The sequence below is a fragment of the Rhinatrema bivittatum genome, chromosome 16 (assembly GCF_901001135.1).
Source record: "Rhinatrema bivittatum chromosome 16, aRhiBiv1.1, whole genome shotgun sequence".
In the NCBI taxonomy this organism is placed as follows: domain Eukaryota; kingdom Metazoa; phylum Chordata; class Amphibia; order Gymnophiona; family Rhinatrematidae; genus Rhinatrema; species Rhinatrema bivittatum.
Window position 1 is genome coordinate 24555570 of NC_042630.1, and position 22312 is coordinate 24577881.

At 51.4% G+C, this 22312-nt stretch overlaps 1 protein-coding gene across 3 annotated transcripts in view; it reads right to left on the reverse strand.

Annotated features, from left to right (window-relative positions):
* Window positions 1-22104, reverse strand: part of ATP8B2 (ATPase phospholipid transporting 8B2) — a 51919-nt gene extending 29815 nt beyond the window's left edge. The window contains exons 1-3 of one of the 3 annotated variants that reach the window (XM_029580417.1): window positions 21890-22104; window positions 18126-18193; window positions 7937-7995 (exon numbers count right to left, since the gene is read on the reverse strand). In XM_029580417.1, coding sequence (XP_029436277.1) covers window positions 7937-7995; window positions 18126-18193; window positions 21890-22020 — 258 coding nt within the window. In that variant the 5' untranslated portion in view covers window positions 22021-22104. Of the gene's footprint in view, window positions 1-7936; window positions 7996-17207; window positions 17340-18125; window positions 18194-21889 lie in introns of those variants that run through there. The other 2 variants (XM_029580419.1, XM_029580418.1) reach the window with 2 other exon arrangements.
* Window positions 22105-22312: the final 208 nt, after the last annotated feature.

Sequence of the window (22312 nt, forward strand, 5' to 3'; positions counted from 1 at the left end):
CTACGTCTGGCCCTGCGGCTCACAGAAATCCAGACAGGACTCGGTGGGAGCGCCTTCCTCCAGCCCCCCAGCGTCTTGTCTACCGTGAACAAGGGGAGAAAAGCCATCAGCAGCTTCGAGCTGCCTTCCAACCCTAAGAAAGGCACCTCCTCACCCTCGTAACAGAGTGACCCACTCAGTCCGATCACGGCCCCTATTCGATCTCTTGTCATTTCCCTCCCTGGCTTTTACCGCCGTTTCTGTTACATAGGACAGGACTGCGCCACTTATAATCCCCACTGCTCCATCCATCTGTGCCGAGATCCCTCCGAACCCCGTCCCTGCTGGCTCAGAGCAGAGCAGGAAGATCAGTCACCTCCCTCCACTGTAAAATGTACCCCCACCCAAGGCAGGGGCTTCTTCCTAAGGGTGACACAATTCCAGCACAAGGCCCAGTTACGGACTGAGGAAAGCTAACAAGAAAATCTGCTCCTATTCCAGCTCACCGCCCGATGCTTTAAGGCAACCCAAGAAATGCAGCCAAGGGGAGATTTCCCCCGTCGTGCAGGTTTCTCTGAATACCTGCCCTCCTCCGCAGAGGAAGCAGGGCAAAGGGGCAACCGACTCCTCAACGTACTCCCTTCGGGGGGGGGACGGGGGGGACGACTGCTGAAGAGAATCCCAGAGAATCTCGTCTGAACAAAGTCACCTATAGTTGGCGTCTTTCTCCACTTGGAAACGTACAAGTACAGGTCAACAAATTTAAAAAAAAAGGATCACTTACAAAACCCACAGGGGGCCAAGCTCTCGGGGCGTGCACACTGTGAGACGGATCTCGGGCACTCTTATCCCACAGACGTCTCATCAGATTTCGGAGGTGAAGGCCTGTGCATGCTGCTACTTGGGCATCTGCCCTTGCTTTTCTCACGGAGCGCCTTTTCACGTGTGCGAGCTTGCCTCCCCTGGGAACGGCACCTCTAATGCTGCTAAACAACGTGTGGACGTTTACCACATCAAGACGGCACGGAGGAGCTGCCTCGGGCTTGGTGCGAACCAGGGAATCCAGGATTCAAATCCCACTGCGGCTCCTTGGGCAAGCCACGTGAGCCTCCACTGCTTCAGCTACAGCCTTAAACTGGGAGCCCTCTGGGGACAGGGAGATCCCTACTGCACCTGAATGTGACTTGCCTTGAGCTACCAATGAATGAATCTAAATAAATAAAATCTCTCTTTACCAAGAGTTAAATGCTTTCCGTGAGCAAACAGTGGTCTTCTCATGTACATCACAGCTAAAGTCTGTGCACGGCGGAGCACCAGGCAGGCTTCCAGCCGCACTGAGAAACAACACACACAGATCGCACGTTCATAGCTACATGCGGGCCTTCCTAACAAGAATCTAACTACACAAAAAAAAAACCCAAAAAACAGCGCACATGGACCCAGCACATTGCAAAGAGAAAGCCCACGGGTAGTTTCCCTTTAAAAACAAGTGCGATGCACACAGACACTCAACAGTGCAGGAGCTTTCATGGCACCAACAACCCCTGGAACCAGGAAATCAGCTGAAATATTAATGAGCGGCTGGTGCCAAGTGCTGACCGCAGCCAGGTAGAGAAGGAACGGCAGCACGTGAACCGCTTCCAGAGATCCCAGGGACTTCCACCCAATGCAGAGAAAAGACCCCAGGCAGAGCACCGGGCTTCCACGAATACTTGTCTAATCTCTCTTTGAACCCAGTCATGCCATTGTTTTTTCTAGAATGTCCTGTGATGGTGAGTCCCTCCCCTGAATGCACTGCGTGATGACGTGTGGGCAGCGCTGCGCTGTATGACAAAGTACGAGTGACTCTGCGCTGTATAATGAAGCATGGGTGTCTTTGCCCTGTGCGATGAAGCATAGCTAGCACCGTGCTGTATAATGAAGCATGGGTGTCTTTGCCCTGTGTGATGAAGCATAGCTAGCACCGTGCTGTATAATGAAGCATGGGTGTCTTTGTGCTGTGCGATGAAGCATAGCTAGCACCGTGCTGTATAATGAAGCATGGGTGTCTTTGCCCTGTGTGATGAAGCATAGCTAGCACCGTGCTGTATAATGAAGCATGGGTGTCTTTGTGCTGTGCGATGAAGCATAGCTAGCACCGTGCTGTATAATGAAGCATGGGTGTCTTTGCCCTGTGTGATGAAGCATAGCTAGCACCGTGCTGTATAATGAAGCATGGGTGTCTTTGTGCTGTGCGATGAAGCATAGCTAGCACCGTGCTGTATAATGAAGCATGGGTGTCTTTGCCCTGTGTGATGAAGCATAGCTAGCACCGTGCTGTATAATGAAGCATGGGTGTCTTTGTGCTGTGCGATGAAGCATAGCTAGCACCGTGCTGTATAATGAAGCATGGGTGTCTTTGCGCTGTGTGATGAAGCATAGCTAGCACCGTGCTATATAATGAAGCATAGGTGTCTGCGCTGTGTGATGAAGCATAGCTAGCACCGTGCTGTATAATGAAGCATAGGTGTCTTTGCGCTGTGTGATGAAGCATAGCTAGCACCGTGCTGTATAATGAAGCATGGGTGTCTTTGCGCTGTGTGATGAAGCATAGCTAGCACCGTGCTGTATAATGAAGCATGGGTGTCTTTGCACTGTGTGATGAAGCATAGCTAGCACCATGCTGTATAATGAAGCATGGGTGTCTTTGCGCTGTGTGATGAAGCATAGCTAGCACCGTGCTGTATAATGAAGCATGGGTGTCTTTACGCTGTGTGATGAAGCATAGCTAGCACCGTGCTGTATAATGAAGCATAGGTGTCTTTGCACTGTGTGATGAAGCATAGCTAGCACCGTGCTGTATAATGAAGCATGGGTGTCTTTGCGCTGTGTGATGAAGCATAGCTAGCACCGTGCTGTATAATGAAGCATGGGTGTCTTTGCGCTGTGTGATGAAGCATAGCTAGCACCGTGCTGTATAATGAAGCATGGGTGTCTTTGTGCTGTGCGATGAAGCATAGCTAGCACCATGCTGTATAATGAAGCATGGGTGTCTTTGCGCTGTGTGATGAAGCATAGCTAGCACCGTGCTGTATAAATTATTTACCTGATAATTTAGTTTTCCTTAGTGTAGACATGTGGACTCAGGACCAATGGGTTTACGCTCCCCTGCCAGCAGATGGAGACAGAGTCAGATTTCAAAGCTGACATTACCCTAGATACACCCCTGAAATGACCTCAGCCCTCCAGTATTCTCTTCAAAAGCCACTGCGGACAGACTCGTGAAAAAACTTGATTAAAAATATGATTAAAACGAACTGTACTCAACCAATCATAAACACTGAACCCCTGTAAGAATATAGGTGCCCTGATCTAGGGACTGGATGTCTGCTTACCCATAATCTCTTGGATTCGATATCCACTCCCCGGGTGAATCCTTGGCACCGTTCTTGGGCAGCGGTGGGTGGGATCCTGAGTCCATCTGTCTACACTAAGGAAAATAAATTATCAGGTAAGTAATTTCTCCATTTCCTAGCGTGTAGCCAGATGGACTCAGGATCAATGGGATGTACAAAAGCTGCTATCGATCGGGGCGGGAGGCTGCCCACGGTCTGGTTACCAACGCCCTTTCAAAGGCTATGTCCTCTCGGGCCTGAACGTCCAGGCGACAGAACCTGGAGAAGGTGTGCAAAGAGGACCACATCACCGCTCGGCAGATATAGACGGGGGACAGCAGTCTAGCTTCCACCCATGAGACTGCCTGAGCCCTAGTGGAATGACCTTTAACCTGAAAAGGTAATGGCTTTCCTGCCTCCACATAGGCTCCCATGACCACCTCCCTAATCCAGTGAGCTATGGTAGCCCACGAAACTGGTTTGCCCCGCTTCCTTCCACCGTGAGGGACACATAGGCGGTCCCGTCTTTTGGACCGGTTCTGAAATTTCTAGATACCGCACCAAACCTCTACTGACATTCAAATGATGGAGAGACGGTATTCCTCTCCATCCTTGTGTGCTTATCTTAGGATGGCAACACTGCCTGCTTCTTGTACTGGGAGTGGCAAGGAGACATCATGAATTTGTCCCGAGGAGTGCTGCGAACTTCCAGCGCACATCCCTCTCGCATGACCTCCAGTACCCATTTGTCCAAAGTGATCTCGACCCACCGCTGGCAGAAGAGGGACAGTTAACCCCTATCTCCTCGTTCCGAGGGTGGGTCGGCAAACTTTTATTTGGGGGGCGAACCTTAACCTGAGCTTGTCCCTCTCTTGGGCTGTCGACTATGAAATGACTGAGACCTCTGAAATGTCGAGTTTCTGTAGGGGCGAAAGCGTTGGGAGCCCCTGGATCGACCCCGCATAGGTGAGGGGCACTGCAACTGCATTCTGTTGTTTTCTGGTAGCCGGGGAACTGGAGATTCGCCCCATTTACTGGCCAGCTTTTCCGATTTGCTTCCGAAAAGGAGTGATCCTTTAAAGGGCATCTTTGTGAGATTTGCCTTGGAGGTTGCGTCTGCTGAACAATTCCGCAGCCGTAGCTTTCTTCTGGTGCCAGCACGGAGGCCACTCCTCTGGCAGAAGTACAGACCAGATCCGAGCCTGCGTCAGCTAAAAAGGTGGCGGCGGGTTCCATAACCGCTCTGGAATTTACTCCCGCGTCATCCACTTCCCGAGAATGGAGTAGGCACAAATGAGCTACCAGGGCACAACAAGAAGCAATCTGTAAGTCATTGCTATTGTGTCAAAGGCCTGTTTAAGGAAGGACTCCATCTCTCTATAGTGCGCATCCTTTAAGGCCGCTCCTCCCGCCTCTGGGATAGTTGTTCGCTTAGAGACGGCACAGACCAGTGCATCCACTTTAGGGAAAAGCAAACACTCTCTCACTGCTGGATCCAGTGGGTTTAGCGCTTCTAACACTCATCCACCTTTAAAACTTGCTTCTGAGGCATCCCATTTCAGGTCAACCAACTCCTGTATGGCTTCCAGTACTGGAAAGTAGCAAGAGGCTTTCCATAGGGAAATCAGAATGGGCTTCTTCTTTGGTTCCATCATAGAGGCTGCCCCAGGAACTCCCAGCATCTTCAGGGTCTGGGAAACCAGGGCTGGCAATTTGTCTCTATAGAAAAAACTGTAACATGGTCCGATACGGTTCTAAACCGGGGGGGATTTCCCCATCTTTCAAGGAATCTGGATCCTCTTCATTCATGCTGTCCGGGTCCCAGCCAGGGATACCCTTGGTGAGTTGAGACGTGCCTCAAGGGCTGCCAACAGGACTGGGAGAGGGAGGCCTTACCGGCTGAGGCTCTGTCCGAACAGGGGCTAGTGAGGTAGCAGACTGCGCCTGTACGAAGGGTTGAAGGCCCTGGAAAAATTCAGCCCAAGCGTAGGCAGCCGGGTCCATGCATAGCTCAGGAGGTACTGGGGTAGGTGCCACTGAATTTCCCTCTCCTATGGATGACCCAGTCCCGGGGGTACTCAGATCCGGGTCACTTCCAGTTAAGGCTGTGGCTGACCCATCCTCTGAATGGGAGGATCCAGGCTTAACAAAGTCCGGGGAGGCCAACTCTCCCTGGGCTTCCTCACAGGGCTGACATAAGCTGGAATCCAGGTCAGGCTGAGAAGCCCTAATAGGACAAGCAGCACAGAGAGAAAGGCGCTTAAGTTTCTTGGCTGCTGAAGCCATTGGCGGCGGTAACTGTGTGTTCTGTCGGCTCGCGCTTAAAATTTTATGTGCACGGATTTCAGGTGCCTAGGCGGGACGCGGCGATGCGCCTGCACAGTCCGTGAGCCCGGCTTTTACCTGTATTCTGCGCGTAGTAGGTTGCATGCATATGTACGCACGTGACGTTATGCACGTATTGCGTGTGCAGAGCCAACGCACTGCACGTACTGACGTTCTATGGAGGGCAATACAGCACGCACAAAGACGCACGCAAGATGGCGCTGCCACGGCCTACCACGCAGTGTGCCGACCAAGCCTAAAGCAGGGCCTACCCCACCCGGGGACTGCTCACCCTGCTCAGAAGCCCACTTCCCCTTACTCCAACAGCTCGTGAACAATGTCGGTATGACATGCCGAGGAAGTCTTACCGAAACCTCTCCAAAAGTCTCTGAATCGGGAGGTAAATCTTGTTGTTTTGTTTTTTTTAAACTTACCTGGGGCTCAGCGCTTATGAGTACAGAGACTGTCTCTGACTGCAGGGGAGGAAGGGCTTTGTCCGTCACCGCCGCGCTCAGCTTCCTGCACCCACTGCCTTTCAGCTGCTTAAGCAGCAAAGTCCACGCCGGGAACTGGCTACCGGACCAAAGCATGTCTCCGAGGGACCACGAAAATCACCTCAGGAATTCTCAGCTGGGGGCGGGACCATTAGGTATCACCACAGGAGAGTGGGGCTCAATCTTTTCTCCAATTTAAATGTAGAATTTCTCCTTCCAAAAAGTACAGCAATCCCCATAGGGAAAGCACTTCCACCATCTGCTGGAGACAGAGAAATATTGAAGGGCTGAGGTCATTGCAGGGGTGTATCTAAGGTGACATCAGCTTTGAAACCTGACTCCATCTCCTGGCAGGGGAGCATAACCCATTGGTCCTGAGTCCATCTGGCTGCACGCTAGGAAACAAAGTATAGGTATCTTTGCGCTGTGTGAGGAACCATAAGTGTCTCTGTGCTTATGTGTTGGAAGTGCTGGTGACTGTGTTGGGTGATCGGGTGCCTGCCCTTGGCTCTTGCAGCAGCAGATATGACGGATAAAAGCTCCCTACTTACTTTCTCCACACCTTCGGTCTCCACTCTCCTCTCAGTAGTCTCTTTCCCAAGCTGAAAAGTCCCAGTATTGAGAGCTGCTGCTTGTATGGACGTTGTTTCATAGACCTGATCATCTTTGCTGCACCTCTCTCGCTACCTTTTCTAGGTAGACTGTGGCCTTTTTTTGGAGGTGGAATGACCAGAACCTCACTCGGTATTCAAGAGGCGGATTTGTAAAAAAATGGCATGATGCTAGTTTCCCGCTCCCATCTCCCCTTTGAACATGCAAACCCCAGGCGGCCACAAGTCTATCCCTCAGTGCTGCTCTCTGACCAGCAGAGGTCACCAGAGTAGTGACCATCATCTTCCCTCTCTCTCTACGGTGCCTCCGAGCCTTGCCAGTGATTCAAGCAGGCGAGACTCGGGCCAGCCCTAACATTTTCTCTATTATTTCTAAGTCTTTTCTTACTTCCTAATATTCTTTGGAGCTTTTTAACCACTGCTACCCAGTGTTTCTAGAGAACTATCCAGAGCACCTCCGAGATTTTTTCTGAGGAGTAATGGCCGCTCCACAGCGCAAGAGAACTTTGGGTATCTTGTTCCCTCACTACGCTTTGTACTTAGCAGTGAGGTCACTCCTCTGTCACTTCATTGTGCTCTCACTCAGTTTTCTGAGATCGTTTTATAGCTCCCCCACCCCCTCGGCTTTGGCTCTGATTATCCGGAATAAGTTTGCATCATCTGCAGCTTTTGCCTTTTCCGGATCATTTCTAACTCCATTGGGCAGCCCTGCTCTCGGCACAGATCCCTGGGGGAATCCCACTTTCCCCCACTGTGAAAAATGAACCAATAACTTCTACTCGGTTTCCCGTGACGGTGGGGAAACGTCCGACTGGCCCGGCCCGTCCCGCCTGCCATGAAAGAACTACTCTCTTCTGTTCCATGACAAGTTACAACTCATTCCTCGTGGGAAGGCGATTCCTAGTACTGAACTAACAAGAAATCCCCCCTACATGATGTGGTGCATGAACTGTCCAGACCGCACGGGTCCAGGACCCGGTCTGTTCTACGCCGCACTGGTAGGATAAGCCAAGCTGGGCAGGGTGAGCACACACCCGCCAAAAGCACGGGCACAAGAATTTCAGACATTTTCTCCAAACTCAGAGAAATCCCTAGGTGAAGAAAGGCCCCGGGAGCGACCGGATGGTCTCTGGAGCCGCCACAACTCACTCACCGCATACTGGAACTTCTCGTTGTACTCCCGGTCATTCGCTCTCACCCGCCTTTCTTCCTCTGCAATCAGAAGAGAAGGAACAGCGAGTTACAGAAGGGACGCCGAGACGCAGCACTAGAGAGAGTCGGCCATCTCCTTCAGTCTCTGAAGAAGCAGGCAGGCAACGGCATTAGCAGCTCTGAAGCATTTGCCGCGTCGAGTGGTCACCGAGCCATAACCTGCCCCAAGGCTTTCTCTGACAAAGTTTCGTATTTCTAGGAAGGACAGAAGAAGTAAGAAATAAGGGAACAGGGAGCTAGGTGCACAGAGAGGAGAAGGTGTGTGGGGGAGGCAGGGGAAAAAGGTCCCACAGAGCTAAAGCACAGATGAGAAAACACTATCCCCGGTCTGAAACGTAAAGACGCTGAGAGAACACGCAGTGCCACGGAGGTCCTCGGCTTTGAATCATGCTCCGTCGGCTAAGAGCTCCCCACTGACCGGCAATGGCCTCTGGGATTCCAGGCCCCCTTCTCAGGTCGCCCTTCGGACTGCAACCCGTCTCCTTATCCTTTCGGGAAGCCTCCTCCCTAGGCGCAGAACTGTTTGCATTCGGATGCCAAGGCTCGCATCTCCAAAAGCCGCCTATAAAACATTCACCTAGGTAACCGGGAGGTGGCGAGCAGCCTAAACTCCGCAGCCCTGGCAGAACCTGGGACCTTTAACCGTCACCTGCTAGGCTGGGGTAATTTCACCCCCCCCCCCCCCCCCCCCCCCCCGACACATAACCACTGTTTGGGATCCTGCCGCGTGCTTGCCACCTGGATTGGCCACAGGATGCTGGGCTGGATGGGCCCAGGGTGGCAGCTTCTCATGTTTCCATGGTGCGCAGTGATTCCCAAGGTTAGCCGCTTTCTAGTTTTGTCCTTTTAGCACACGGTCGTTGGCACTCCACAGTGGCATTCACGTCTGGGATAACGTTACTTTGGGTGGATACGATAATCGGAAAGGCAGTGCTCAGTGTCCCAGCGAACAGCCATAAAGTCTGCTCTCTGCGGATGAAAATCTGCCCGGAGAAACTGGTTATCCCAGAGGTGGATGGGGGGGGGGGGGGGTACCCCGAGCGCATGTTAACGTCTGGGGGCCTTGCTTTTAACCCGAAAGCAATTTCTTACCGAGCTTGCCCGGACACGTTGGATCTCTCGAGGCTGATGCCGCCGAAGGGCCGGGATTCACTCACGTGCTGACAAACCGATAGGCATTGAAATGTAAAAAAAATCGCTTTTTGCTAACCGCTCCGTTTCCAAGCTGCACCCCTCCCCCGCCCGACCTTTGCCCTTTGTACAACAAAAAATTTAAAAAAAAACAAAAAAACCCCAACTCGCACGTCTCACGTCTGCCTTGCCTCTCGCCGCTTGTTTGCGCCCCCCCCACACACACTTTCGGGAAATGCAAGGGAAGAGAGGCGAAACAGCGGGGCAGGTTTCATTACAGAGTCTGCTTCGAGGGTCCCTGCCGCAGCTGGGGGGAGGGGAGGGGGGGCTCCTTGCCACGGTGGAAATGCTTTCCTGGGGGGTGGATGCTATTAGCAGGCTTCGGGGACGGCCCAGGTGGAAAGATTGGTCTTCCTTTCCTAGCTCTGCTGTACTTTTTTTTTTTTGTCCTGTGGTCCAAGCCACAGCCGAGCCGCGCGCCTTTGGTTGCGGAAGCCAGGCCGCTGCTAATCCAAGAGCAGGGTGACACGTCTAGTTATAGCAGCGCATTCAAAGGCGGCGAGGAGGGCGGATTTCTTCCAGACAGAAAATTCATTAAACAAAAGGAAGAGGAGCTGGGGGGGCCAAAAGCAGTGGAGGTGCCAAGTGATAAAAGGGGGACGAGCAGCATCCTGCAGCCATCATAGAAGAGGCAGGAGACTGCACAGTCACCGCTGTGAGGGGGGAGGGGGGGGGTCTGTGGGCCAGTTCTTACCTCCTGCCAGCAGGGGCACTCAGTGGGCCTTCAACATCAGCTGTTTAGATTTAGATTTATTAAGTTTTATAAACCGTCACTAGGGATCCATCGCAACGGTTCACAGCAAGATAAAACATGCAACTGAATATATCATACAAAATTAACTAACCTAAAATACATTTTAAAATACATTATAACACCTAAAATACATTAAAATACATTATTAACCTCAAATACATTATTAAACCTAAAAAAACATTGAAATACATTATTAACCCTCAAATACATCATAACAAACTAAAACACGTGCGAAATGATCCTAAAAGTACTTCCTGGAGTAGTACTTAAAATCTAACAGTAAGGCTGTTTCGTCCTCCAAGTGGCCATGTTTGCTGCTGGCTCACAGTCAGTGCCTGTCCTTAGCTTGCTCCAAGTCCTGGTCCTAGTTGTGGCCCTGTGTGCGTTAGTCTAAGCCTTTGTGCTCCTAATCTTGTCATTGCTTTCACTGTGTCTTGTCTAACCTTAGTGAGCACCTTTCTCGTACCCTGGTCTTGGTTCTGCAGCTCACTCTTGCTTTTGTGGGTGCTCTTTTCTCCCTGTCCCGAGGGTGTGTGTGCACCTGTCGGCCACCGGCAGCTGAAGGCTCGACCCAAGTACAAGCAGAAACACACCAGAATCCCGACCCGCTCCAGTCTAATCAGGGTCCAGCCCGGTTCTAAGGATCAGAACCCCATGAAAACATCCCGGGAGCCAGACAGTCCCAGCGACTTCATACACTGTTCCTCCTAGCTATTTGTATATAAATTGTATTCTCCCTGTTCATTGTAATTTATTATCCAAGTTTCACTCACCCTGTTCTATGTAAGACATTATAAATTACTCTTTATATTGTCATTGTAATTGTTGAAATGTGAACCGAAGTGATTAGTAACTTTGTTACTGGAACTGCGGTATATAAAACTGTTAAATAAATAAATAAACATCATGAAAGCCAACGATGACAGAGTATAGCCAAAAAAAAAAAAAAATCCATACCCATCACCGCCTCAAATTACTCCAGATGCCGACACCACAAGTGTCAAGAATTACAAAAACAATCAACGGTCAATTTATCATCGCAAAACGGTTAAAGACATCCGTCCATGAAGAGACTGGGCCAATGCGTGACAGTGAAAAAAAACAAAACCAAAACAAAACATGGGCGCAGGAATATTCAAGCCCGTTTGTCTCCGATACTATTTGGGGTCTATTATCATAGAAGAAAAAAAATAGAGGTGCAGGATAAAAGTACAGGCACTGGAATGAAAGCCACCCTGCGGCGCCACAGAAAAGTCTGGAAAGATCCTGTCAAGTCGTCGTGCACGAAATTTAACAAGACGGTCGCACCCGCAGAATGCAGAGCCAGAGGACAGGATTGCAGCCTTCCGTGACGTTTGGAAACGGCACGTGTCCGAGGCACAGCCCGGAGGGAAACGTTTAAAAGGGCCTGGGGTAGCGGGCAAGTCCACGGCTACTTTTTCCAGATGGAGAATCTCTGTGGTTGCAAAAGTACCCTGTGGACTTCGCATTTGTTCCGCTGCGGGTGTGCAACCCTAGGCGCTGGAACGCCCGGGCAAGAGATCTCACAATGAAAACGTGCATAGGACGCAAGATTCCACCCCTTTTTTCTGGCAGCCGAGAGGGCCGCTTACACCGGCGGGGAGTAGCCGGGCAAATTCCTCCGAGAATCGCCCCCTTCCCAGTCTTAGCGAGCCTGCTGCTGTGACACAGCAATACCGTAGCCCTTTAAACGAAGTTATCTACCCGGAGAAGAAGAACAGCTGAAAAAACCGTGACGCAGGTAACGGGAGGGGGTAGATTTTAAAGGAGAGCGCGCGCGTGTCCATGTGCGTGCGGTTCCTGGCGCGGCGCGCGCATGTTGTGAAATCCATTGGCCACGCGCGCACGTGCGGGCAGCGCGCACATGGAGGGGGGGAATTTTAGTAAATTATGCGCGGCGATGCAATCAGACCTCCCCAGTTCCCTCCTCCCCCTCCCCCTAACCCCTACCTAGCTACCCGAAAATGTTTTATTTTACGACGTACCGCTCCTCTGGAGCAGAAGTAGTTTGCGCGCTCCGGCCGGCCTCCGTCCCGACCCTTTTTTTTTCAGGGCCCGGCATTTGCGCGTGCATGGGGACTAAAACGCGCCTGGCCGGGCCCTTTTAGAAACGTGTGCGGTGCACGCAGGACCCGGCCACACGCGCAGGTCCCGATTTTTACGCGCGGGGGACCTTTAAAAAAAGTCGCCCTGTGTGTTGCACAAAAGCTGCTTCCTCCATGGCACAAGGAATGTGGGCGAGGAATTTTTTTTTTTTTTTAAACCCAGGAGAGAACTGGCAGAAAAGACGACTAAATCAAAAGACCTGACAGATGTAGGTACCATAGGGGGGAAAAAAAACAACCCCAAGACCGATAACCCCAAATTAAAGCAAGCAAATCCAAGATGAGAAAATGTTCATTTTTGGTTTCCCATGAACCGGAGAAATGAAAGGCAGTAATGCTGCTTCCCCCATCAAGCCCCGGGTCCAGTACAACCTTGAACGTTTCGCCCAGATGAGCACCCGCAGTCGTAAAATCGAGAGCTGGCAAGATACTGCTGCCAAGTTGGTTAAGCCACATCCTTTCGTGGAAACGCAGGTCCTCCTTTTAAAAAACGATAGCAGCTTGCCTTTTGACTGCGGCTGGAGGAGAGTTAACTGACCGGGGAGAAAAGGCGGCGGCTGAATTTCCATCAGATGTGCGGCCCTTTCTCACAAGCGACCACAGCACCAAGTGCTGCAAGCAGACGTGGAAGTAGGGCGGGATTCCTCCCTCGCCCCCCCCCCCAAGTCAGCTCACCAGAAAACCCACAAACGTGAAGCTCGCCAGCGATGAAAGCGTACACAGCACCGTACATCCATGCGAGGAACGCAGTAAGAGAGGAGAAGCAGGAAAACATTTGGAGAAAAATTGCCACCTTGGAAACGGTTTAAGTTTCAACACTTTTGAAAATTGTTACTTTTTCTGCACTTCAGAAGTTTGGATTGGATACAAAGACACAAAGAGAGCTCTAAGAGTCTTCTATGTAATAAAAATGAACCTGCCAATTTCAACCGCTCAGTAAAAATAGCATGCAAGAATGAAACTCCATGCAAACTTCAACCCCTCAGTAAATACAGCATGCAATAATAAACCCTGCAAACTTTAACCCCCTCAGTAAATACAGCATGCAATAATAAAAACCCATGCAAACCTCAATCCCTCAGTAAAATCAGCATGCAATACTAAAAAACCATGTAAACTTTAACCCCCTCAGTAAAAATTGCTTGCAATAATAAAAACCCATGCAAACTTCAATCCCTCAGTAAAAACAGCATGCAATAAAAAAAACCCTACAAACTTCAACCCCTCAGAAGCACTACTGCTGACTCAGAGGCTCAATGCCAGGGGGACCATTCCCAGCTCAGAGATCCAGTGCCAGGGACAAACCATTTCTGATGTCAGATACAAAGAGAACTGTGGAAGGTCAGAGACTCTATACCAAGACTACAAGTTGCAGCTAAGAGATCCAATGTCAACGCCACGACTGCCAGCTCAGACACACATTTTGGATTATTGCACCCCAGATTCATGACTTTGCACATCTTTCAACTATTCTTCAAGCTTTCTTAAATCACTTTTCATTCTCTCTATTCATTCAGGAATGTCCTCTCTGATGCAGATCTTAGTATCATCTGCAAATAGGCAGATTTTACCTTCTATCCCTTCCGTAATGTCGCTCACAAAGATATTGAACAGAGCCAGTCCCCAACACCGATCCCTGCAGCGCTCCATTTAACCCCGCTCTCTCTTCAGAGTAGGTTCCTTTTACCATCCCAAGCTGTCTCCTATCAGTCAACCAGTTTGTAATCCAGGCCACCACCTTGGCGCTCACTCCCAAGCTTCTCATTTTATTCACGAGTCACCTATACGGGATCCTATCAAAAGCTTTGCTGAAATCTAAGGAAATCACATCAAGTGCCCTTCCTTGATCCAGTTCTGGTTACCCAATGAAAAAAAAAATCAGATTACAAACTGGTTGACTGGCAGGAGACAAAGCGTAATGGTAAGTGGAACCTACTCTGAAGAGAGAGCGGTGTTAAGTGGAGTGCCTCAGGGATCGGTGTTGGGACTGGTTCTGTTCACTGTGCAAGGGATAGAAGGTAAAGTTTGTCTATTTGCGGATGACAGTAAGATCTGCAAGAGTGGACACGCCTGAAGGAGTAGAGAGAATGAAAAGTGATTTAAGAAAGCTTTGAAGACTGGTTGAGGATTTGGCAACTGGGATTCAAAGCCAAGAAGTGCAGAGTCGTGCATCTGGGATGCGGTGATCCAAGAGAGTTTTCTGTGATGGGGGGTGAAAGACTGATTCGCATGGACCAGGTGAGGGACCTTGGGGTGATGGTGTCTGGTAGATCTGGAGATGGTGACTCAATGTGTCAAGGCGATAGCTAAAGCCAGAAGAATGCTGGGCTGCAGAGAGAAAAAGGAGGTGGTGATGCTTTTGTGCCAGTCCTTGGCAAGGCCTCACCTGGAGTACTGCGTTCAGTACTGGTGCCCTTATCTCAAAAGGGACAGAGACAGGATAGAGGCGGGCCAGAAAAGGGCGACCAAAATGGTGAGGGGTCAGCATTGGAAGACTTCTGAGGAGAGGCTGAAGGATCTGAATATGTACACTCTGGAAGAGAGGAGGTGCAGGGGAGATAGGATACAGACCTTCAGATACCTGAAAGGTTTTAACGATGCAAGAACTTTGAAGCTTTTCCATTGGAAAGAAATCACCAGAACTAGGGGTCATGAAATGAAACTCCAGGGTGGGATGACTCAGAACCAACATCAGGAAATATTTCTTCAAGGAGAGGGTGGTGGATGCCAGAAATGCCCTTCTAGAGGAGGCGATGAAGACAAAAACAATAAAAGATTTCAAAGGGGCATGGGATAAACACTGTGGATCCCTAGAGGATGGAAATGAAGGAAGGGGTGTGGTAACCTGCACAGAGCAGCAGTTACTTACTTGACATAAGGTTTGGGGGTAACCTGCATGGCGCAGCATTTACTTCCCTTAACAGAAGGCATGGGGGTAACCTGCATGGCGCGACAGTTACTTCCCTTAACAGAAGGCATGGGGGTAACCTGCATGGAGAGGAAGTTACCACCTTACAGAAGGCATGGGGCTAACCTGCACAGAGCAGCAGTTACTACCCTTAACAGAAGGCATGGGGTAACCTGCCCGAGTGGCAGTTACTACCCTTAATAGAAGGCATGTGGGTAACCTGCATGGAGCGGCAGTTACTACCCTTAACAGAAGGCATGGGGGTAACCTGCATGGCGCAGCATTTACTTCCCTTAACAGAAGGCATGGGGGTAACCTGCATGGCGCGACAGTTACTTCCCTTAACAGAAGGCATGGGGGTAACCTGCATGGCGCGACAGTTACTTCCCTTAACAGAAGGCATGGGGGGTAACCTGCATGGCGTGGCAGTTACTTCCCTTAACAGAAGGCATGGGGGTAACCTGCATGGAGTGGCAGTTACTTCCCTTAACAGAAGGCATGGGGGTAACCTGCATGGAGAGGAAGTTACCACCTTACAGAAGGCATGGGGCTAACCTGCACAGAGCAGCAGTTACTACCCTTAACAGAAGGCATGGAGTAACCTGCCCGAGTGGCAGTTACTACCCTTAACAGAAGGCATGGGGGTAACCTGCATGGAGCGGCAGTTACCACCTTAACAGAAGGCATGGGGGTAACCTGAATGGAGCGGAAGTTACTTCCCTTAACAGAAGGCATGGGGGTAACCTGCATGGCGCGGCAGTTACTTCCCTTAACAGAAGGCATGGGGGTAACCTGCATGGCGCGGCAGTTACTTCCCTTAACAGAAGGCATGGGGGTAACCTGCATGGCGCGGCAGTTACTGCCCTTAACAGAAGGCATGGGGGTAACCTGCATGGCGCGGCAGTTACTACCCTTAACAGAAGGCATGGGGTAACCTGAATGGAGCGGAAGTTACTACCCTTAACAGAAGGCATGGGGGTAACCTGCATGGAGCGGCAGTTACCACCTTAACAGAAGGCATGGGGGTAACCTGAATGGAGCGGAAGTTACTACCCTTAACAGAAGGCATGGGGGTAACCTGCATGGCGCGGCAGTTACTTCCCTTAACAGAAGGCATGGGGGTAACCTGCATGGCGCGGCAGTTACTACCCTTAACAGAAGGCATGGGGTAACCTGAATGGAGCGGAAGTTACTACCCTTAACAGAAGGCATGGGGGTAACCTGCATGGAGCGGCAGTTACCACCTTAACAGAAGGCATGGGGGTAACCTGAATGGAGCGGAAGTTACTACCCTTAACAGAAGGCATGGGGGTAACCTGCATGGAGCGGCAGTTACCACCTTAACAGAAGGCATGGGGGTAACCTGCACGGAGCGACAGTTACTGCCCTTAACAGAAGGCAATGGGGTAACCCGCATGGAGCGGCAGTTATTGCCCTTAACAGAAGGCAATGGGGTAACCCGCATGGAGCGGCAGTAACTGCCCTTAACAAAAGGCATGGTCATAACCTGCACGGAGTGGCAGTTACCACCTTAACAGATGGCATGGGGGTAACCCACATGGAGCGGCAGTTACCACCTTACAGAAAGCATAGGGGTAACCTGCACAGAGCAGCAGTTACTACCCTTAACAATGCATGGGGTAACCTGCACGGAGCAGCAGTTACCACCTTAACAGAAGGCATTGGGGTAACCTGCATGGAGTGGCAGTTACTACCCTTAACACATGGCATGGGGGTAACCCGCACGGAGCAGCAATTTCTATCCTTAACAGCATGCACAGGGATAACCTGCACAGAGCAGCAGTTACTAAGATGAGCAACTTGCTGTGTAGACTGGATTGACTATTTGGTCTTTTTCTGCCATCATTACTGTGTTACAGCCAGGGGCACCGCTGCCAGTCCCCCACACACATCCAGGGGCAGCGCTGCCAGTCCCCACACACATCCAGGGGCACCGCTGCCAGCTCTCACACACATCCAGGGGCACCGCTGCCAGTCCCCACACACATCCAGGGGCACCGCTGCCAGTCCCCACACACATCCAGGGGCACCGCTGCCAGTCCCCACACACACATCCAGGGGCACCGCTGCCAGTCCCCACACACACATCCAGGGGCACCACTGCCAGTCCATTCTGAATTTCTCAGAAATGACATCGCTCCCTGACATTTGCCTCTTATGTTAATTTTAATGCTAAGGAAAGCAAAACTGCAGCCAAGTCTTCCCAAATTACCTTCCTCGCTCTCAAGTGGTTTAAAAGTAGCTGACACTGGAATTGGCACAACATTTTCCCCCAGTGCACTGCAGTGTGTCACGAGCATGAACGGAACTGTATTTTCTCTTCACATCCTGCACCATTTTCACACTAAAAACACCAGAAAAAAAAAAAAAAAAACAGGCGACGCGCAATCTGCTGTCACAAGTCAAATAAAGACACCATCAGGGGCACCGAGGCCACCATCAAACCAGAGCAGTGCTTGGGCTGCAAGTGGGGCGCTCGGTGTCCTGTCACAGGGTGAAGAGAGCTCCCAGTCACTCCCCCCCCCCCCCCTTACCTGTCACCCAGAGAACTTCCCTCCGACACCACTTTTCTGGCCCCTCCTTGGGGATGGTCATGCTTTCAGGAAAGGGGGCAGCGGCTGCAGTCCAGGTCCAGCTCACAGGGTCCCTGGTGACGGGAGATGGGACGGCGCAACCAGAGAGGGGCTTTTCTCCCGCTCGGGAGGCCCGGCCATGTCCCCTTGCTTGCTGGCAGGGCGCCGGAGCTGGAATGCAGCCCCCCCTCCCTCCCCCCCCTCTCTGACAAAACAAGCAAAACCCGCAAAGGCTCACGGGAAGGAACTGCGACTGCAGAGGGGGGGACCTCCGGGAGGACACGGACTGCAGGCCGGGAGCCAATGGCAAGGCGGCGTGGTTACCAGGGCAACTGCATCCCGGCTCTCTGTACCCGCGCTCTCAAAAACTTCACTGCCTGCTTTTGTGCCGGGCCAGGAGAACCCCAGGGAGGCCCTGCTCTAGCAGTAAAAGTGGGGCAACGGGGGCCGGAGAGGGAGGAAGCAGCCCCCCCAGCTTCACCCACCGCCAGCTACAGCTGGAGAAGGCAGATACCGCCTGCTGCCTCATCCCTCGAACACCTCGCCGCGCGTCTTACCAGGGGGGCACGTCTTCACACACAGCTCCATGGGATCTACGTGCTTCGAGTCCGGCCCATGGGAGGTCCTGCAGGAGAGAGAGAGAAGGATGCTAGCACCATGGAGATAAGGAGAAGGGGGCATGCAGGCAGGAAGCCCGGCAGTCTATGAGAGGGAAGGACAGACATCTCTGTAAGAAACAGTAGGCCCTGTGGTGGGGGGATCATGGACGTGCAGTGGAGGTGTCCCCCCCACACACACTCACACACACCTTTTTGAGCCCTGGACGGTATGAAGCAGGGCGCCACTCCCTAACACAGCCCAGGCCCGCCCTAAATGTGCATCCTTCAGGTCAGTCGCCCAGCGTAACCCTCTTCACCTGACGGAGAGTGCTATAGGAGCAGACTCGCTGCCTGTCATCAACTGGCAATTAAACCTGTCTGAGCACACTGGCGGGAGGCCAGGGCCTGGCACGGAAAGCAGGATGATGGCAGGGGTGTGGGAGGGGCGGAGAGGAACTCAATGCCTTGGGGCAGGGGAGAGGATTGTTTACCTCCTAGGAGAATGCCAGAGAGACCCAGTGCGAGAATAACTAGCTCCTGCGGCAATTAACAAGGGCAAGGCAGACACAAGCCAGGGACCCACAGGGACCCCGAGAGCCAGAAATACTAGAGAGCAGAACGCATCTGAACACTACAAGCGACCACAGTGAAATCTGACTGCCCGATCTAGTATGGTATTATCACTCCCCTCAAGCACAAGTAGCACATCTGATCACGGTACGATTTTATAACCCAGCCTTCGGTTGACAGGGGCAGCAGCCGAGACACTGACTGGGCCTTACCTGGGCAAATCTCCTGCAGACTAAGATTGCCCGGGTAGCACTACATTGTGCCACTACTCAGCTAAACTGGAGCCCTCCCAGCCCTCTCTTTTTCCCCAGGTAAACTGTAGTCAGAAAGACGGGGAAATGTTTGATTAAACTAAAGGTTTTTGTCTCGAGCAGCTGAAAATGTACCCAGAAACCTTCACTTTGCCTGTGGTGCCTCACGATCCTAACAGACAAGAAAAAGACAAACTACATGATTACAAACTCCCATCAGAAGCAGAGCAACATCGAACCTGCACTCTGATCGGGCCCGCAAATACGTTTTCAAGACCTGCCTGAAAGGCAGCAAAAGGAGAGGAGGTGTGAATGGGAACAGAGCACGAGGGATGAAAGTCAAGGAGCCGCAATAGCCTTGCACTGGACACAAGAGAGCTCCATGATGACCTCTGTACTCTGAAATGAGCTGACCTTTCACAGATTCTCAGCCCTTTTACATCCACACAAAACTCTGCTTTCCTACCAGAGCCCTCGGACTCCTCCCTAGCAAAACAGGGGTGAGGGGGACTCAGAATGCTGCCCCTTCAGAAACTTCTGGGGCAAAAGCTAAACGTCAGAGACACGTCCTTCCTGGGTCCCTGCAGGACATCCGCCATTCTAGCAGCAAACACAACACGCGCCATGTTACCTGGCTGGGGAAGGGTTCAGGTGTTGTGATGGGAGGAGAGGTGCTGGTGGCCCTGATTGCACTGAGGGGGATTCTGCTGGTACCAGTAGTGTTCTGGAGTAGGACTGGGAGACAGCGGCTGCTGCTGGCCCCGGTGCTCTTAGGGCAGGGGAGGAATGTCTGTAGCCACACGTGTTGATGGAGAGTTGCTGCTGTTCCTGGCGATGCCAGGGCTTCCTCTATGTGGGGGGGGGGGGGGGGGGGGGTTTTCGGGCTGCTGCCAGACCTTGTACTTTTTTAGATGTAGGAGAGGACTCACTGACAGGAGGTGGGGAGAGGGGTGAAAGAGGCTGTTCCTGGTAACATAATAAAGGACAGGGAAAAAAAAAAAAAAAAAGGCAAATTGGCCCATCTAGTCCGACCAGCTGAGATTTTTCCACTTGGGAGAAATGAGCAACACAGAGTCCCACACTCATCCCAACACTAGCTCCCCCACCTCCCGAATCTTTTATCTGAACTCCCAACATTTTTCCTGCCACTGCACTCCAGTTCAGGCCCAAGCCTGCTCAGAATCCTGTCAAAGTGCTGCCCTCCCCACCCCCTGCACTGCTAAGCCACTTCATCTTCCTGTATGAATCTTATGAAAAGAACACTCAATACAACATGCAGATCCCCCTACCACCTCTTCTCACCAAATTTTCTAACAATCCACAGCCCACGGTCACCAAAGCAACTGGTCTTCCCCTGCTCATTCCATGCAGGGCACCCCACTGCCTTCTTGGAAACCCAATGCAATCCTAGCACTGTGACAGGCTTGTAGCTGGCGTCCTATGCAGCTTAACCCAACGTCTAGGAAGCACAGGCAGGCAGGGGGTGTTGGCGTCCGGGCGCTGCTGGCCCTACAAGCATTGTTGATGCTGTTCCTGGTTCCAGTCTGATCAGTCCTAGTAGTATTGTGGGGAGATGGGGGGGGGGGGGGGGGGTGCTGCCGGTCACTGTTGAAATTTATTTTATTTATATTTTTAGAAACTGCCTCCCTGACCAAAAATGTTTGGTCAAAATAATGCACAAAATAAACATCTCAAAGCCAACATTACAAATATATAGCAACAGACAGACTAAACTACAAAGATTTATTTATTTATTTATTTATTTAGGGTTTTTCTATACCGGCATTCGTGGTTAGAAACCACATCATGCCGGTTTACATATAACATAGGGGGTGTGAACGAAATAACAGAACATAAACAAGTGCAGAGATAACTTGAAGCTTAATTGGCACAGCATTTTCAAAGGGTCAAAATTAAGTTAATTTTGCATTAACCTTAAATGGGAATAATCACTTTTTTTTGGTGGGGGGGGGGAGGACATTATATAATTTGTTTCTAACCAAAAAATTGGAGGAGGGAGATGCTACTCATCCTGGTGGTGTTGGAGTTAGTGGGTACGTAGAAACATGACAGCAGAAAAAGACCATTCGCCTATCCAGTCTGCCCATCCACACCAATTGCTCAGCTCTCCAATCCCTACCTTCCCCCTCTGAGATCCCCCTATGCTTGTTCCATACTTTTTTGAATGTTGATGGTCCTGGTAGCATGAGAGGGGTACTGGTGGCTTTGGTAGTATTGGGAGGGGGTGCTACTACTCTCAGAGATGTTGGGGGTAGAGGGAAGACGTTGGTGGTCTTGGGCATGTTGATAGTTCTGGCAGGGGTACAGGAAGGGGGGTGTTGGTTGCCCCAGTAATGTTTGGGGTGGGAATAGGGCATCGGCAGTGCTGGCGGTGTTGGTAGCCCCACTGGTGTTATGCAGGAGGAGGAAAGGGAGTGTTGATAGTATTGCTGAAGTTGAGTGCGGAGAGGAGGACTTAGGGGTGCAGGGATCCAATACTTGGAATTTGTGCAATCTGTGCACAAATAAGTTTTCTGCACATGAAGCATGTTTCATGCACCCAGACTATGCTTTCTACACTTCACATTTTTAAATGCACAAATTGCATTTTATGTGCATGTTTGATATGCACAAGACACTATCGGTGCACACAAATTATTAATTATTTTCTGTGCGCACATCGCTAAGCATTTCTTCTGTATACGTTTCAGGGTTAGTAAACTTTTAGTTTAAACGCCGGCTGCATTATTGCTTTGGAAAACGGAATGGAACAGAACTGGAGGCGATGTTGTGAGAGGTGGCGGGGAAGAGAGGAGAGTGTTGGTGGCTCCCGGGAGCGAGGGGGGGAGATAGTGGCTCTAAACGCACAGCTCTCTTCCGCGGCGGGTGGAGTTGCCTTACCTCAGTGCCGCGGTAGCTGCCCCGGGCAGAGGATGGGGGCGGGGGTGGTATTCGCGGGTCTCCGTTCCGGCGTCCGCTCCCTTCCAGCAGCTGCCCTCCCTTGCGGGGCGGAAGTGACGTAAGGCCGCCATGCTGCTAAGGGCAGTGTTGCCAGCTAGGGCTATGTCATGCCCATTTGGGCTGCTTTTTTTCCCCCTTGTGCGAGAAAAATATTTTTGTGCGGGTTTGGACTGGGAAGCTGAATGCTAGCAGCTGTCGGGTGCTGGCGCCTTTTTTCCCCCCCTTTGATTTGGGCAGCCCAGCTTGCAGTCGCAGGGCGATGACTCACCGGCAGCAGCCAATCCGAGGCGAGAGGAAGAGCAGGGCAGATGCAGAAGGCGGCTATTGCTGCAGGACACGGAAGGAAGAGGAAGCTGCCAGCAG